Consider the following 16,691-nt stretch of genomic DNA (forward strand, 5'->3'; position numbering starts at 1 on the left):
GTGAGTGAGAAAGGTGACTGGAAAGGAAAAACTCAATGCATCATGGGAATCCCCCGGCAGCCTACGTCTATTGCAGCATAACTAAGGGAGGATTCAGGGTCACCTGGTCCAGCCCTAACTATATGCTTTAGCAAAAAGGAAAGTTTTAAGCCTAATCTTAAAAGTAGAGATAGTGTCTGTCTCCCGAATCCAAACTGGAAGCTGGTTCCACAGAAGAGGGGCCTGAAAACTGAAGGCTCTGCCTCCCATTCTACTTTTAAATACTCTAGGAACAACAAGTAGGCCTGCAGAGCGAGAGCGAAGTGCTCTAATAGGGTGATATGGTACTACAAGGTCATTAAGATAAGATGGGGCCTGATTATTTAAGACCTTGTATGTGAGGAGCAGGATTTTGAATTCAATTCTGGATTTAACAGGAAGCCAGTGAAGGAGAAATCTGCTCTCTCTTTCTAGTCCCTGTCAGTACTCTTGCTGCAGCATTTTGGATTAACTGAAGGCTTTTCAGTGAGTTTTTTGGACATCGTGATTCTTCTTCTTTTCTCATTCTTTCACATTCTTTTCTCTTCAGGCACCAAGTCACAAGTACGAGGGCCACGGCAGCCACGTCACCAACGTCTGCTTCACTCACAGTGACTCTCACCTGCTCTCCATTGGCGGGAAGGACACTTGCATCCTTCAGTGGAAGGTGATTGGAGGAGGGGTGGGTAACAGCCATGAAAGACTGGCCTCGGCCTCATCCACCTCTACCAGCTCTCCAGAACCTGCAACCAGCTAAGGAGACGGCTGCTTGTAAGAGTGAGAGAAAGCGGGCTGTTTTCTTACAGCCACAGAGGCATCGAAGTGAGTTATGGGCTCATTCTAGCCTCTGGACTGACACTGCTGCTAGTTTCATGCAGAACATCCTCTTCGGGAGGAACATCCATGTTAATGTTATGCTTTAAATCCTTGTGAAACTGGACAGTGTGTGTGATGTTTCCCATAAGACAGAATCCTTGTCATTCTGTTGTGTATGTGGTGAGAACCGTTCTTGTTTGATTGCTGGTGCAGAACAGTGCTGCACTGCCCGTGCACGTGATTTTATACATGTTTTAAACAAGGTTTGGTTAAAATCTCAACTTTTTATATGCTTAGACTGTGACAGGCCTGTCCTATTAAAATCAACTCAGCATCTCGTATTAACTCATTTCTCTAACAGTAGATCAGTACACTTGAAAATGATTACTTTAGTGCAGTTTTTTATGTATTTAAATGTACGTCGGCAATACTGTGATGTCGTATCAGCTCAGCTCCGAATAAATGAGAGAAGACTCCGAGGTGTGTTGTGTGTGAAGTGTCACTAGTGGGCAGTGCCACTCCAGAACCTGTGAGTGCTTTCCTAAATAACAGGTCTCAGGTGAGAACACCTAGGACTGAAGTCTCAACAAATGTGTTTTCACTGAAGACAGCAGTAAAGTCTGTGGTGCCCTCCGGTTGGGAGACAGTTAAAGGTACATGGTTTAAGGTGGAAAATACAAAATTAATTGAATAAAATGAATTAAATCATTAACTGCCTTTAGGTGTGATACTTCAGTAAACTGATTTGCTCTCCAACACTGCCATCTATTGCACTACCAGCAGCCTGTACAAGAAAAACACATACATTAGTGCTTTTTCACACTATTTTTAAACTGTTTTTTATACTTGTATCTCATTTTTAACAGCTTCCGTCCGTTCAGAATTTGACCTATTTGGGGCATATTTGCTGCCATCATTACACTGACTGGTCTGTATATTCTCTGAATTTGCAATATTAAAGCCTGTGTTTGTGTGTAAATCTTGTAAATAAGCGTTTGTTTCCGGTAAGCATCTTGAGACACTTTGTAAGCTACAAGCAGTAAAGTAAGTTTAGCATGTCGTACATTTCATAAAACGGCCGTCCGTGTCATTAAACCTGCGCCGGCGAACAAGTTGACTGTGAGACGTCGGTGATTGTCGACAAAATCCGAAGTTGTCGATTTGTACACGAGGGAGGGGGGCGGTGTGTGTGTGTGTGTCTGTGTGTGTGTCTGTGCGCGCGCGCTGAACTGAGCGGAGGTGAAGAAGAGGAGGATGAAGCTGGGAGCGGAGGATGGGAGGAAGAGTGGAGTAAGAGACAGGCTAGCTGTATGTGAATAAGTGAGTGAAGAAGAGGAGAGGAAGGTCGCCAGAGAGAGAAAATAAAAACTTCTATTTTTGGAGATAATTGCCGGAGCGTCGCCAACGGAAACTTTCAACTTTTTACCCGCCACTGCTCTCTTGTTGTACCCAGAGCCGGCTTTGTTTCGCGGCGGGGGTGTTGACGATAAATGAAGGAATAAAATAGACTCCCATCGACCTGTTTCTACCCAAGCGGGGAATACCCTGGGACTGCTTCTGATAAAGGTTACGAGAGAATGGCGGCCAACATGTACCGAGTGGGAGGTAAGGAATGGTTTACATTTTTAAGACACCCCTTCAACGTGATTGTTCGCTTCTACTGGGAGCTGGCTAACTAGCCGCTAGCTGTCTCTGCTGTTAGCAGCTAGCTAACGCTAGCGTACGCTGCGCGACTCCGGGCTTTCATCAAGACCGTCAGATCTGCCGAAACAATGTAGTATGACTTAGCTTACAGACAGACGTAAATAACTTCACATTGATTTGGTTTCCACACAGCTGTAGCCAAGTATAGCTGCTTCTGTGTTCGGACTGTAATAATACAATACATTGAGCAGTGTATATCTGTTTTAAAGTTCAACTTTTAGAACAGATCTGTGTTATATCCCAGTTAGTTCACGCCATCATAGTACCGTACCACAGGGCGGCCGTCGCACAGCATGAACCGGTTCTGAAAGTTTGTATTTATACAAATCCATCCAGCCAGCTGGATCCAGGAGATCCAAACATATGCGTTGGTTATAGATAAGCGAAATAACAGTAAATTGTCCAATTCTCTGACGTGTAGTCTATAGATTTGATAACGTCCTCGAAATGAACACAGTGCTAGCTAGCATTAGCCGCTGGCGGTTGAGAAGTAAGCATCTAGCTAAATTTGGTGACGTCTGTGATGGCTTGCTAACACCGCTCTGCTAGCTGTGTCAGGCTGGTAGGTTAATTTCATTATCGCCTCCGCCATATCACTAGATGTGCTAATTCTGGCTGCTAAGTCCTGTTAGCTTGGCGTAGTAGCGGTGCTAAGAATTTAGTTTACAGACTGTGAACAGTTATATTGGAACACCTGCAAGTGAACGACTGAATTTGTACCAAGTTAAGTGGTAATAACTCGTTAAGTTCTCGTTTGTTAAAAATGTTTCATCAGTGCTACATGGCTGCAAAGGAAACTGGTATGTCCGTGGTATTAATCAGGTAATTAGTCATTAATATCATCTTTCGCAGCCCCCCGCGACACCAGTGGCAGGCATTTATAAGACGCAGTTCATTGGAGGTTGCTTTGCAGGCGTCAGAAAACAAACTAAACTATGGTTCATACAAAGCAAGCTGCTGTTAGTTTTCCAGTCGGATCATCTGGACAGTTGATTCTGGGCTTCAGTATTGATTGTGAAACCTTTTCAGTGCTAAGCCTCGGAGACGGTGCTAGCTACGGGTGCCCTGAAAATCTTGAGTGGGGGGAAGGCTAATCGCAGTCTCACGAGTGTGTGGGTTATTTAGGTCATAGCGATTAAACTATGCTCTGCAAACATGCTGCATATTTCTGCGCTTAATGTTTGAACAGTTAAAATGTTTTTTCCCCATTAACTTCTTATCACTAACCCGCAAAAAAAAAAAACCACACACGTGTGTGTTTTTTGTATGTGTGTGCTCTGTGTGTAAGGCTGACCTCAGCAGTGCAGTTTCATGGATCCACGTATGTTGCTGCTAAAACACTTGACGTTTCGGCTTTAGCATCCCTGCTATTGTAGCTACTATTTGTACAGAGGTGTGCAGGGTTTCATTTTTGTTGAGAGCAACATAGCGCTATGTGGAAGGAGAGTCAAATTAGAAATATCAGCTAGAAAATTGTAGTAATTTTGTAAGGTGGGTTCCTAGAGAAACCTATTGTTTGGAGCTAATTATTGGAATTTATAGAAGAGATAAAGCACCAGAAGTCAAAGCTTGGCACTAGTCATGCATTAGCTAAAGAGAATTATTGATAAAGGGTTATATGGGAAATTGTCAGAAAATTCAGTGGTAAATATTGTGAACAAAGATTAAGTTTTCTTTCCTCAGGATAAGAAATTTTTTTCTTTTACAATACTGTGTCATACATTTTATGTTTTACATATTGAGAAATGTGCTTCCATCACTTTGTGGTTGGACTGTAGGGGTTGGAAGAGCTGCTGGACCTGTCCCAGCCACCTTGCTAGATCAAGTTTGTGCAGGGAAATAAAGGCCATAGTGTGATGCCACATAGTGCTGCATCAATGAGCCATAAACCCAGGAACAGGATTTTTCATTAGCAAAGACTACTAAATGCATCATTATGTGTATTTTAAATCAATTATAGGGTAAAAATAAACACCTGTACAGTTGTATTTAAAAACTACAAAGTTCAGTTTTTCATGTCACTGAGGCTTTATAATATTTTGCATCTGGTGAATTGATCGAGCCAGCTGGGGCCTTTGTGTGTGGGTTTTCTCCAGGTACCGAGTTACCCACTTGGTGATTCTAAACTGGCCGTAGCTGTGAATGGTTGTCTGTCTCTGTATTAAGCTGGTTTTATGGTCCCACATGTATCTGTTCACATACACAATCTAGCTTGGAATTACTGAATGTTGACAAGTGGAATAGAGAAGGGAGCAAAGTTTACAGGAAACGGGAGAATGGAGAAAAAAAGCACTAACGGTGGTTGTAGTGACACTTTTCATTGTTTTTGTTTCACTTCAGCTTTTTGTATGTCAGAACTTTTCTTTCCTCAGCATGTGGCTGAAGGACATGGATTCATGAACAGTGAATAAGGCACCTTTACGGGACCTTTGGACCAGCTTGAGTCGTGTGATAGAGTAGTGATCTTTCCAGAGTGTGTAGTTTAAAAGTAAAGACTAGTTTGTTATTTTTAATGCACTGTGTGTGTCACTATTTTATGCTTGCACTGTGGTTGGTAATAAACTTAGTGATGTGGTGTGATGCAGATGTAGTAGCACGTTATGTTGTAAACTGTTTGGGTGTGCTTGGGAAAACGGAGACTATTTTAGTGCATAAAATCGCGCTGACGATCGCCTCTTGTGGACATCTGCTTGGCCAGCTGATTGTGCTGCTTGATCTGTAAACTCCACCTTATCGGTCTGATGAACCACTGGCACGCCTGACTCTAACAGGCACGCCTTCACACTGTCTGCACAAAGTACTCTACAAACCCAAGCATAACAGCTGGAATTTCCCGTTTAGATTCAGATAGCCAGCAACAAAGAACCGCTTACTGCTATGTGAGATCAGTGAGATCATTGACCAGACTTTCTACGGATACTGACTACCAAATGGGGCAATTGTCAGCCACCTCCTCTACATGGATGACATCAAGCTGTATACCACGAGTGAACGAGACATCGATTCACTGATCCACACCACCAGGATATACAGCAATGACATTGGAATGTCATTCAGACTGGAGAAGTGAGGTGGGATGATAACAAAGAGAGGGAAGGTAGTCAGACCTGGGGGAATCAAACTATAAGAAGGCAACATTGCAGACATAGAGGACAGCTACAAGTACCTGGGGATCCCACTGGCAAATTGGAACCATGAAGTGGCCGCTAGGAAAGCTGTAACCACCAAATACCAGCAGAGGGTCAGGAAAGTCCTGAGGAGTCAGCTAAACGGTAAAAACAAGATCTGTGCTATCAACTCCTACACCCTGCCTGTGATCAGGTACCCTGCTGGGATAATAAGCTGGCGAAAGGAGGAGATAGAAGCCACTGACATCAAGATGAGGAAGCTCCTGACCATGCATGGAGGGTTTCACCCCAAGTCCAGCACTCTGAGACTGCCAGGCGAAAGGAAGGAGGCTGGGGACTAATGAGTGTCAGTACCACAGTCCAGGATGAGACAAGAAAACTGTGGTCCCAGTGGTAATTGTAGCACTCAGTGCAGTGACCCCCCCCAGCTAGGCGAGTGGCTCCAGCAGATCCCAGGAACAACATCTGAGATCTCTGTCCAGAAGAGTGCAGTCCTAGGAACAGCTAAGACACTGCGCAGGACCCTCAAACTCCCAGGGCTCTGTAAGAGGACCCGAGCTTGAAGGAGAGATGATGTGCAGTGAGGTTCAGGGCTGGTGAGGCACTGCCTTCATCAGAATCAGATTTAGAAATATATGAACCCAGCAGAATAGATTATTCATCATTTTACAGCAAGGGCTGGCTCAATTCGTGGCACCGGCAGCTAGTATGGGCAACTTTCTGCTTCCTGCCTTCCACTCCAGTTGTCTGAGGCAGTTGCCACTGTCCTGCCACGCAACTGCTGCTGTTATGGCCATTTGATGTTATTTTTATTTTATGAAACAGTTGTCAGTGTTGCTTCAGACTCGCTGGCAGTAGCATTTCATAACATGAATTTCTTTTTTTTTTTAACATTCATTTAGTTTTCTTCCACCACTAGCAGCTGCAGCTGCTGCCACGAATTGAGCCAGTCCTCTCTCCCATTTCATCGGCAGCAGTTAATGGGTTATGTTTCATATCTCATATCAGCGTTCTTTACACATACTAACTGTACCCCATGTGACAAACATTAAAAAACAAAGTTATTGTGGTCATATTTTTCTTTATAAATGAGGTCCCTGTGCTGATCCTTCTGGACAAAAATGTTCGTTCCTTTTGTAGAAGTCTTCCTCGTCTTGTTTCAACTTTAAAAGTCCACCTCAGTGGAGCTCACTGCCAGGGAGGAACAGTCCAACTGTACGTGTTATTTCTTTTCAGTGCTGAAAATGACCAGCTGAAGCAACTGTGTTGCCTCAGGAACAGACTGAATGAGATTCTTGTGGGCTAAAAAGTTGAGAAGCCGTCTAGGAGATTTACATTCATTTCTCATTGTTTGCGAGCTATACAGTCCGATGAGACCCACCTCAAGTCTCACAAAGTCAAACAGCTTGGCGCATTTTGACAGGCTCTGTAGGTTCACCTTATCAAGATATGATATTTCACCCAATTTTGCACAATCGACCAAACCAAGGAAATGATCAAAGCTGGCCTTCATTTGATCACTGTTGTCCAAAATTAAACAGAGCGCTTGTCTCTGTTCTGATCACCTGTCTGACTCTGTTTCCACTTCCTGTCAGGCCAAGTGCACCACATTTCTACTCAAATCAGTCATAGAAACTATCAGACGCCAGCCTCCTGCGCTCGAGAGCAGCAGCGGTGTCGTGCGTGTGTGAGAGCACCTTGTTTTGCATCACTGTGAAAAACGCATCAGTTCCATTGAAAACGCACTCAAATCCCGTGAGGAGAAACTGATCGTATCCTGCTGCCATCATCAGCGTGTCATTATTCCAGCCGTCAGGATTTTACATAATAAAATGAAATGATGTGTGCAGGTCAGTTTTGGTGCAGATTTATGGTCTGGGTAAACGGCACTTGATCATCCACCATCCACTACTGAAACGTCCCTCTGCTGGTTTAATAAAGTGCATGTGATACGGGCACGCACTCTGCAACAGCACCAGGTTCAGCTTGTGGGTAAACATGGCCTCGGGCAGCTTCTCTTTAATTTTAGCCTGCATATATTGAAAGTGTTTGAAGCATCTGATTGGCGACAGAGAGACAGTGATTCGCTCTCATTGCATTACAGGGAACAGGTTGTGAGGGATTGGGAAATCCAAGGTGAGGCTCAGCTTGCTCCTGCCTCACCGTGCGTCTCTTCCCCGTATTTGAACGTAAATGCTAAAATTCAGCAATTTTTATTAAAACAATTTGGACTTTTTTTTTTTTTTTAATCTTAAATGGAAAGTAGTTCAGCAGTATTAGAACGGTGGCTTCTACAGAGGGAGGTTGTCAGGGAATTATTAGGCATACAAGGAAAGGGTAGTAAATATGGAAGTATCTTACTAAGGTTATTATAAAGTGTGTTCAAGTGTGACAAAAGAAAACAAACCAAATGGAAAATCAAATAATTTGGTCAGCTTTAAATGAATAATGTAGATATTAATACAAATAGTACATTCTCAAAAGCTGTACCGCACACACACACAGGGCAGTGAGGTTCATATATGGAGCTGATGTGGTAGTGAAGTGTTAAACACCTGTTCTGTGTCGGCACACTCTGTGTAGCTGGGAAAGAGCTTGCTCAGAGAAAACCCTTGTAGCCAGGGGGTGGGCTGCAGTTTGCAGCATATGCTCTTCTGCTGCTCTGTCAGACTGGAAACAGACAAACTCTATCCACACAGTTTCTTCAGCAGAAGTTTTCATCAACATTTTCTGTTGTCATTTGGTCTTTGAGCTCGTTCACACTGCTGACGTACTGGTGTAGCTGCAGTAGCCCAAACATTAGCGCCACTGCTGCTGTGCAGCAAACATCAACCTCTTTATGTAAATTTTAAAGTGTTTCGTGTATGCCTCTTTCAGCATTTACTTTAATGCTTAATGAAGCATATTACTAAAAGTTGCATTATCTCTTTTTTCTTGCTAAAAGAAAGGTCGTTTTGCACGAAGCTTATTTTCTGCAGTAATCAGTAGAAATTTTGCTGAGGCAACAGGGTAATGCTGACTTCACAGTTGGCTTAAACTCATTCTGGGGCCTTATCAAGTATCCTGCACTGTGACATACTTTAAACTCTTTGGTATGATATGATATGTGCATCAGTTGCAATTTTGTTTCCATCAAGTTCATATTTCTGAAACCACTTTTTGGTAAGAGCAAGCCGGTGCTGGTTCCTATATCACCAGTCCTCCTGAAGCACACAGTGTTCAGCCTGCATAAGATCATTATCTTCCCCAGAGATTAGTCAAAGGGCTTCCTCCTCCTTATTCACCCTCAAGCACCTGACAGACGGCACCACTCCAGCTGCAAATGTCCACAGCATACGCTCATGACTGCCTCAACACACATCACTTTGCTTTAGATCCATTTACTGCCCACTTACCCGAACACAGAACCAGCTCTCCTTTGACTGCAGTGCGTTTGAGGTAAAATGGTCCATTGAGCTGAGACTGAAATGAACTTTAAATTTGAGCATATCTTACCTGGGTGATCACTGCCTCAATGTAAGAGCATCGTCTCCCCTCAAACTGGGCAGTAGGAAGTGATGGACGGCTTTAGTATGAAAAAATAACCCCTGCTGACATTTTGTCTCTAGATCTAGAATTCGTCATGTTGAGCACATGAGCGCTTATCCCCTTTTGCTGTCTGACCCAGTGTTATGTAATTTGATGGGGGGGTTTTTTCTCGCTGTGAACAAGGAGATGATGTCTCTCTTTTCGAGCTTCCCACCATTGAGCTAAGTAGAGCAAGAAATCCTCTCCCTGTCGTAGTCCTTTCTTCCCCATCTCTGCTTTTGACGTTTCATCAGAAACCCACTGATATCGTCCCGGGGGTCTCTGTCCCTGCTTGTGGGAGGACCAGATGGAGTTTGATGAAAAGCAACACTGCTGTTAATAATCACATCAAAAGATACAGTGAAATGCTGTGCCTGTCGTTAGTGGCATGATGAATGGTAAATGATTAAAAATCTGTTATTTGTAAAGCTTGTGTTGCTCAGGTTGTGCTGCTATTCTGAGCCCATAGTCAATATTGCTTAATATGTAGTCAGTTTATTCCCCAGTTTTTGTAAATTGGTGCACAAACTCAACCTTGCAACAGTGTTATATTAAACAAAATGTCACCGCTCAACATCAGTAAATTCTGTTTTCCTAGCCTTCTCAACTCCAGTGCAAAATCCTAGAAACGGTGGCAGCTGTAGGACAAACAACTCTCACCACCGTTCATCTGTAGTGAGTGTAGACTGTCAGTCTGCTGTTTACCTAAGCTGTCAATATTTGTCCACGTCCATTTACTCTGGTCAAGGCAGTAAAAAAACTCTTGAAACTGTCTCTGAAGAGGATCTAACACTGTGGGACTCATACATTTAGTGAATAAACTCATACAATGACCCCAGGGTCAGACCGCCAGAGAAACCCTGCAAAAATCAAAGAGCTCCATCTGGGACTCTTCAGACCTTAGTTAGTAAATTAATGTGAAAATTTATGACAGATGGCATAAATACATTTCTCTGTCCATTATTGTTGTAAGTTCTTTCAGTGATGGCAGATGAGTCTGTCCTGAAAAGAGATGACAGAGAGAATATTTAGCATTGTTATCAGCAGCTGGGAACATCATCTCACTGGGCTTCTTCTTAGCACTTGGATGAGGAGTTCAGTCATTCAGTTGCTGCTTCTCCACATTGAAAGGAGTGAGCTGTGGTGGTCACACACTTTTCTGTAACAGTTTATTAGTTTTTCAGATGTTGTAACTTGATATCTGAGTGTTTCTGAGTGCTATAATAGTTGGTTCATCTTCTTTCCCCCCCGCTTGTTTAGTCAATTAGGGAATCAGTTGGTAGCAACATCCCTAACGTAAGACATTTTAATCAAAAAGTCATTTTAAATCCCTGAGGTATGGCAGTATTTAAAATGTGAATCTTTTGTTGACAGGACAGCCTGGTTGCCAAGTGCCCTACTAACTACCATACCATAATGTTAATTACATGATGTTAACGTAAGCATTCATCTACCTTTCACCAAACACTTTAGCCTGTGGAACATAGGCTATAGTCACAACCACAGTAAAGACAGCTGTCTCATGAAAATGTAGCGTGTATTTCACGATTACTGTCTTTATTTAAGTCGGTGCAGACCTACTGCAGCAGCCCCTTCTTCTTTAGCATTTAAGGATGGAGTAGAACACGTATGCTGCCACTGTCAGCTCCAGAACAATTGCGTGCTCAGTACATCCACTGCCTATAGTCACTGTGGTAAAAAAAAAAAAAAAGAAGCCAGGATCGTTATCTCGCTTTCTGAGAATTTTGACATTAAACTGTGTTGTATTGTATCAGTTATGGTGACATCCTACTTTCAGTTACTCCTCAGTCGACTTGTGGAACAAGTTGTGTAATACGTTGTCTGTAGTAGAGATGGCACGATACCACTTTTTTATGTCCGATACCGATATCATAAATTTGGATATCTGCCGATACCGATATGAATCCGATATAGTGTTTTTTAATCAATAAAACGTTTTTTTTAATATCTTGCTGCATTTTGTATAAGTTTATACTCAAGTTTAAATAAATAACAACACTAAAGCTATTCTGTTATACCTGTATGTAAAAAATACAACAAAATATTTCATAGTTCAGCAATACTGATCAATCTAATAAATGTAAACCTGCTCCATCCTCCCTATTCTGGTATTTTAAAGAGTACTTAGCAGAAATATCAAGCAACCTAACTAATAGGGTTGCAAACTCCCAGCAAAAAAAAAAAAAAGGGAACCACCCCCCCCACCCTCCAGCTCATGATGCTTAATCGACGTAATCAAATTTAATTTGATGCAGGGGGAAAATGCACTGAAATCAATTATTTTTCAAGAATAATTAAATAGATTCAACATATTTCTTCAACAGAATTGCAGACTGCACAGATGGTATCTTCCCAAAGGAAAAAGTACTAGCTTACTAGGGTATATTAGACTTAACAGTTACTATATACAGTAATGGACTTCTATATATTTTACATCAGATTAAAACTTTGGGTGTAAGAGTCAGATAATTATTTATTAAAAGCTAGATATTTTAAATGAGAACAAGAAAGAAAAGTATATCTTTGTGCCCCCTTTTCCCTGTTCATGCCCTATCGGCCCCCCTGGCTAAACTTTGCTAGATCCGCCCCTGCACAGTTACAGCCGTCAGCTACGTAGAAAAAGATCCTGGTGTAGAAAGTAATATTAAATAAATTCTAACAACAGCTTATCAAGGTTAAACGTGCTGCTGTTGTTCAGCCGCTGGTTTCCTCTTTCTGGTGAGAAGTGGGCCAAAAACTAAGAAGAGAGACGGACTCACGACAGAAAAGCCGATCAGCTGATCATTAAGCAGTTTCATGATTGAAGCAGCAGGAGAGAGAGAGAGAGAGAGAGAGAGAGGCAGTCGCTCCATATATCTGTTGTTAAGCTTAAGGTGGGAATGCTTTACAAACATTCAGAGATGACCTTACACACTTGCTTTACTTCTCTCTGGGAAAACTTCCTGGAGATGAAATGCTGGTTTGCTAGCAAGGCTACAAATACACACAGCGGCTCTATCACCCGACGCATACTGCAGCGACGTGCTACGGTTATGAGCCGAGTTACGCCATGTAGCAAGCTTTGTGAGGTGCTTTTTTGATATTTAATGGATCGGATTACATTTTTTATTTCTCCCCGATATCCGATCCAGTAATTTGGGTCAGTATCGGACCGATACCGATACGTAATATCGGATCGGTCCATCTCTAGTCTGTAGTGCAGTTGTGCCACTTCACTGGCACAGGCTTCACTTGGTGTTTTAAGAGTTGATACTGGTTTTATTTTCTGCTGCAGAAGTTATTGTAGTTGTTATCAGCCTGGTCATATAGTGAAGACTCGTCTGTGACTCTGCTGGTTTGAACTTCAGGGACTGAAGAGCTACTGACAGAGCTGCTTTCTCCTGACTTTGTTCGGTTTCCTTCTTCTCTGAATTGGTGTCAGTGATTTAAGCAATGTTAATAGGATATATGGTTTGAATGTTGGTTACACTGCAGACTGCTGGCTACTCCTGGCTGACCACTTGACCTTTTTAGATGGGGTTTCCAGATGCCTCTTAAACATAGACATGACAAACATCAGAGCCAGAGTCTGACCTAGTATTATAAAACCAGCAGCTACAATCCTGCTTTATAAAACTGTATTTCAGTTGATCTGTTCCTGCCAGTGCCTCATTGATTTCAGTGCTGTAGCCACCCAGCTGAAGTCTAAAATGAAGCGCTCACTGTAAGAAGGGTTACTTGTGGTTTGCATAATAGAGTATGAAGAGCTTATGACTGAACTAGAAACACAGGCTTGACACTGTCACACATTTCTGTGTGCAGCATGCTTGTGAAATATTTGAGCTGTGTTAGACCAAAGTAGTTTTGGTCTAACACAGCCTCCAATGAAACTTAAGATTTTGAGGAGTATTAATATTATTTGCTTCTAATTGGAAACAACGTTATACTATCAGGACTTAAATTTGCTTCTCAATTACAAAATGTTGTTGGGTAAAATGTCAGTGTGTAGCTTCTTGTTTCTCAAAAAGCTGTGAGCATTTGCTGCTCAGTATAACGGCCCCCTGCTCATCCAAGTGAGTTATATTGGCACTCCTAAAAGTCACTCAAGCTAATAATCAAGATTAGCACTGAGAGCATTTATAATGGAAAAAGGTCATTTTATCTTTAATGGCAGAACAATACTGGAACCCAACAATTTTCCATTGAATAGAGAAACACAAACAAAGCTGCACATATTTCCTGAATCTTGAGTCACACGTGTTTTTGCCGCTGCTTCGCCCCTTTAGGAAGCTACCACCATGTCCTGTGTGTACTCATGTATTCTTAGAAGTTCTTTATTCTATTTCACAAGCTACATGTCTTTACATGAAGTGTTGGCCTGCGTACACCTACCAATGACACCATTCATTACCACTAAATCTATTTCAATACACCCACACAACTGTTAGTTGCATGAACTCAGAAGGCACCTGTGGCACTCACAAGTTTATTCAGTTGTGACTTACTGGCAGGAGTTGCCCTGCTGTGTTAGGGGTAGCAGCTAGAAATCATAGGTGGACAGTTTGGGTGAGGTGAAGTCGAAGGTTTTGGAATTACACTAGAGTTGTGCCGTGCCCTTTGGCTCACAGTGATATCGGTATTTTTATGTGATATAAAAGTGACATTTGCAGTATTAATATAGCAATGCCAACCAGCTGGTGCTGGCTCTTCCTCCTCCTCTTCCTCACACACTGCTGAGTTTGTCCTGGTGGATCATCAGGGGTGCAAAGCCTCACAGATGATGTGCAGCAGTGGGTCCCTCAGTCTGTCCTCACTCTGGACACTTGCAGTCGTCACACATGGAAATCAAATGTGTGATAAGCTGCAGGATTCAAACACAAGTGTAACTTATAAATACATGTTCATACTTTTATTCCACAATCAGAGAGAAAGAAAAAGAGAGAGAGTGCAGGACAGACAGACAGGTGACAGTCTCAGGTGTATACACTGCTATAAAACAGCACAAGAGAAGGAGGATTTAGTGTTTGTGTTATTACGAGTGTAAACAAGAAGAGTTCCCAGATGCTACAGTGGACACATGTGTGACTGCTGTGATTAAAGCATCTTTCTTTCAGCTTAACGAGTGAACCGTCAGCTCGCTAAAACCATCGTTAAAGTCCGTTTGACTCGACGCCACCGAACAGAGGCAGCAATATAACATAGCTAACATTAACAGTGCAGTGAATCCTGCTTGTGCCGTGATATTCAGGACGGCAAACCGAGCAGCATCACTGACTTTCAGCTTGTTGTGTTTGTGGATATATGACTGACTTTAATTATCCATAATATTGTCACATTATCTGTAAGATTAAAGTCAACTGTTGAACGGCGTGTATTTTAAAGTAAAGGCTTTGCCATCAAGTAGAACCTGAAGCGCATGAAGTACAAACATCACTAATGTCCGATAACTGTGGCCAACAGTAATGTTTTAATGTTCTTCAATATTAAAATGATTGTATTGCTGCATAAATATGTGACATAAGAATCAGTCAGTCCTTTTAAAAGTTTACGCTGCTGTAAAGTATATTGTTATAGTTCGTTACTTGATGAGTACAGGGACGTGGGTTGACATGTAATTCCACTGTAAGCTGATTCTCTACTCTTTGTTTCAGATTATGTGTACTTTGAGAACTCCTCCAGCAACCCTTACCTGATCCGGAGAATAGAAGAGCTCAATAAGGTAGGTTGTTTTTTTGTTTTTTTCACAGTTTTATATTTCTCTCAAACAGCTGTGTGTACTGTAACCTGTTTACCCTGTAATGCACCAAAACTATAGAATATTCTTCCTGTTCAAAGTGATTACTAGGACTAGGGATGTTCTGGTGACTAATTTCATTTAAATGAGAGGGAAACAATTAGACTAGTTGATTGCATTGTTAGTGTTGTGCTGAGCACCAGGAGGACTGCATCAGCCCGAGTGCTGATTGGTGAACACAGTGAACGACAGGTTAAGCCCCCAGTATACCCACCACAATGGTCGCTTTGCTCAGTGCCACAACCTCGTCTCGTACTTTATTTATAGCCGCCATTAAGGCACAGGAAGCTGCTGGAGTATTGTTATTGAAGACTAAAATGCAGACACAAAGGCCCACAAACAAACAGCAGCTGTAAAGACCTGGCAGAGCATTAAAAAGGAGGAAAACCCAGCATGTGGTGATGTCCATGAGATCAAGACTGCAGGCTGTTGGTGCCAGCAAACGGTTTTCAACCAAGTGTTTTAAATGAACATTTTATTTTCACTTATTTAATGTGTCCAGTTAGTTTTGAGCCACTGAAATGAAGGGATTAGAAAGGTTTTTAGTGTTTCTGTTCAACCCACTGAATTAAAGCTGACAGTCTGCACTTCAACGGCATCTGAGTCGTTTCATTCAAAATTCATTGTGGTGATGTACAGAAGCAAAATTAGAAAAAGTTGTCTCTGTCCATATATTTATGGACCTAACTGTGGGAGTAGAAAAAGTTGAAACTGGAAACCGAGACTTTAGTGTTTGTTTGTGTTTTTCCCCCACAAACTTACTGCAATATCATTACAATGGTGGTAAAAACTGACACGATTGTTCACTCGTGTTTTCATCCCAACTGAGCAGTGCACGGCTGGTTGACAGGCTACAAACGTGTCACATGTGATGTCACGTCAAAATCTGCTCGCAACACTGGCAGGTTGCCCACGCACAGCTGCAAAGTGGAGGACAGCACTGTGATTGATTAATCCATGGAGAATATCTCTTTCCAACTCATCTCCTGACTTTCAGAACCAGCTTTTGTTGTTGTTGTTGTTTTCTTCTTTCCAAGTATTTACTTTGAGTACAGTGTAATCACGACAGACTTGTCATGATTTATAGATAATAACTTAGAATCTGGTCATTATCAAGGCTAAATAAGCCACCAGTGGCTTTAATCAAAGGAGGAGGAAGGCACAAATTTTCAGTTTTTAGATGATTATGATGAGTAGGAGGGAATTACTCTAGTGCGTCATTGTGGTTCTAATTTGTAATTACTGATTCTTCGCTTGCAGACAGCCAATGGAAATGTGGAGGCAAAAGTGGTGTGTCTGTTCAGGAGGCGAGACATCTCGGGCAACCTCAACACTCTAGCTGACAGCAACGCAAGTGAGTAGCAACCAGTGAGCCAGAGCTCCTCCCAGTGCTCATCTTCTCCAGTCTGAGAGCAGCTATGATGTGGCTCCACTCTTTTGATAAACTTCACACTACAACTCCACTTCAGCTCTGACATTGAAAAATGAAAGGGGGCAAGTTTTCATGAATGAAAAAATGATGTTTCAGAATTTTTACTCTAATTATTTATTTATTAAATGTTTACACAGTTTAAAATGAACCAGTAAAGGCTTTGATTCCCAACCCCCTGAACCACGGTCGGCCATGGTTGCCGGAAGGTCGCCGGTTCAACCCCCAGCTCTGT

At 42.2% G+C, this 16,691-nt stretch overlaps 2 protein-coding genes and 1 long non-coding RNA gene across 4 annotated transcripts in view; all 3 read left to right on the forward strand.

The window, feature by feature from the left end:
* eml3 (EMAP like 3) overlaps window positions 1-1,541 on the forward strand; it is a 45,983-nt gene extending 44,442 nt beyond the window's left edge. For both annotated transcript variants that reach the window (XM_085145726.1, XM_085145734.1), the window contains one exon: window positions 569-1,541. In XM_085145726.1, the coding sequence (XP_085001852.1) occupies window positions 569-775 (207 nt within the window). In that variant the 3' untranslated portion in view covers window positions 776-1,541. The remainder of the gene's footprint in view (window positions 1-568) is intronic.
* A 471-nt stretch (window positions 1,542-2,012) lies between these two features.
* The window catches only part of mta2 (metastasis associated 1 family, member 2), a 29,910-nt gene continuing 15,231 nt past the window's right edge, over window positions 2,013-16,691 (forward strand). The window contains exons 1-3 of the mRNA XM_085145748.1: window positions 2,013-2,439; window positions 14,885-14,952; window positions 16,288-16,381. Of these exons, the coding sequence (XP_085001874.1) occupies window positions 2,412-2,439; window positions 14,885-14,952; window positions 16,288-16,381 (190 nt within the window). The 5' untranslated portion in view covers window positions 2,013-2,411. The remainder of the gene's footprint in view (window positions 2,440-14,884; window positions 14,953-16,287; window positions 16,382-16,691) is intronic.
* LOC146523582 (uncharacterized) lies at window positions 3,367-10,947 on the forward strand. Its single transcript, XR_014871522.1, has 2 exons — window positions 3,367-5,755; window positions 5,804-10,947. It is a non-coding gene; the product is annotated as an uncharacterized LOC146523582 (long non-coding RNA).

Source organism: Neolamprologus multifasciatus, chromosome 3, assembly GCF_963576455.1.
Source record: "Neolamprologus multifasciatus chromosome 3, fNeoMul1.2, whole genome shotgun sequence".
Taxonomy (NCBI): Eukaryota; Metazoa; Chordata; class Actinopteri; order Cichliformes; family Cichlidae; genus Neolamprologus; species Neolamprologus multifasciatus.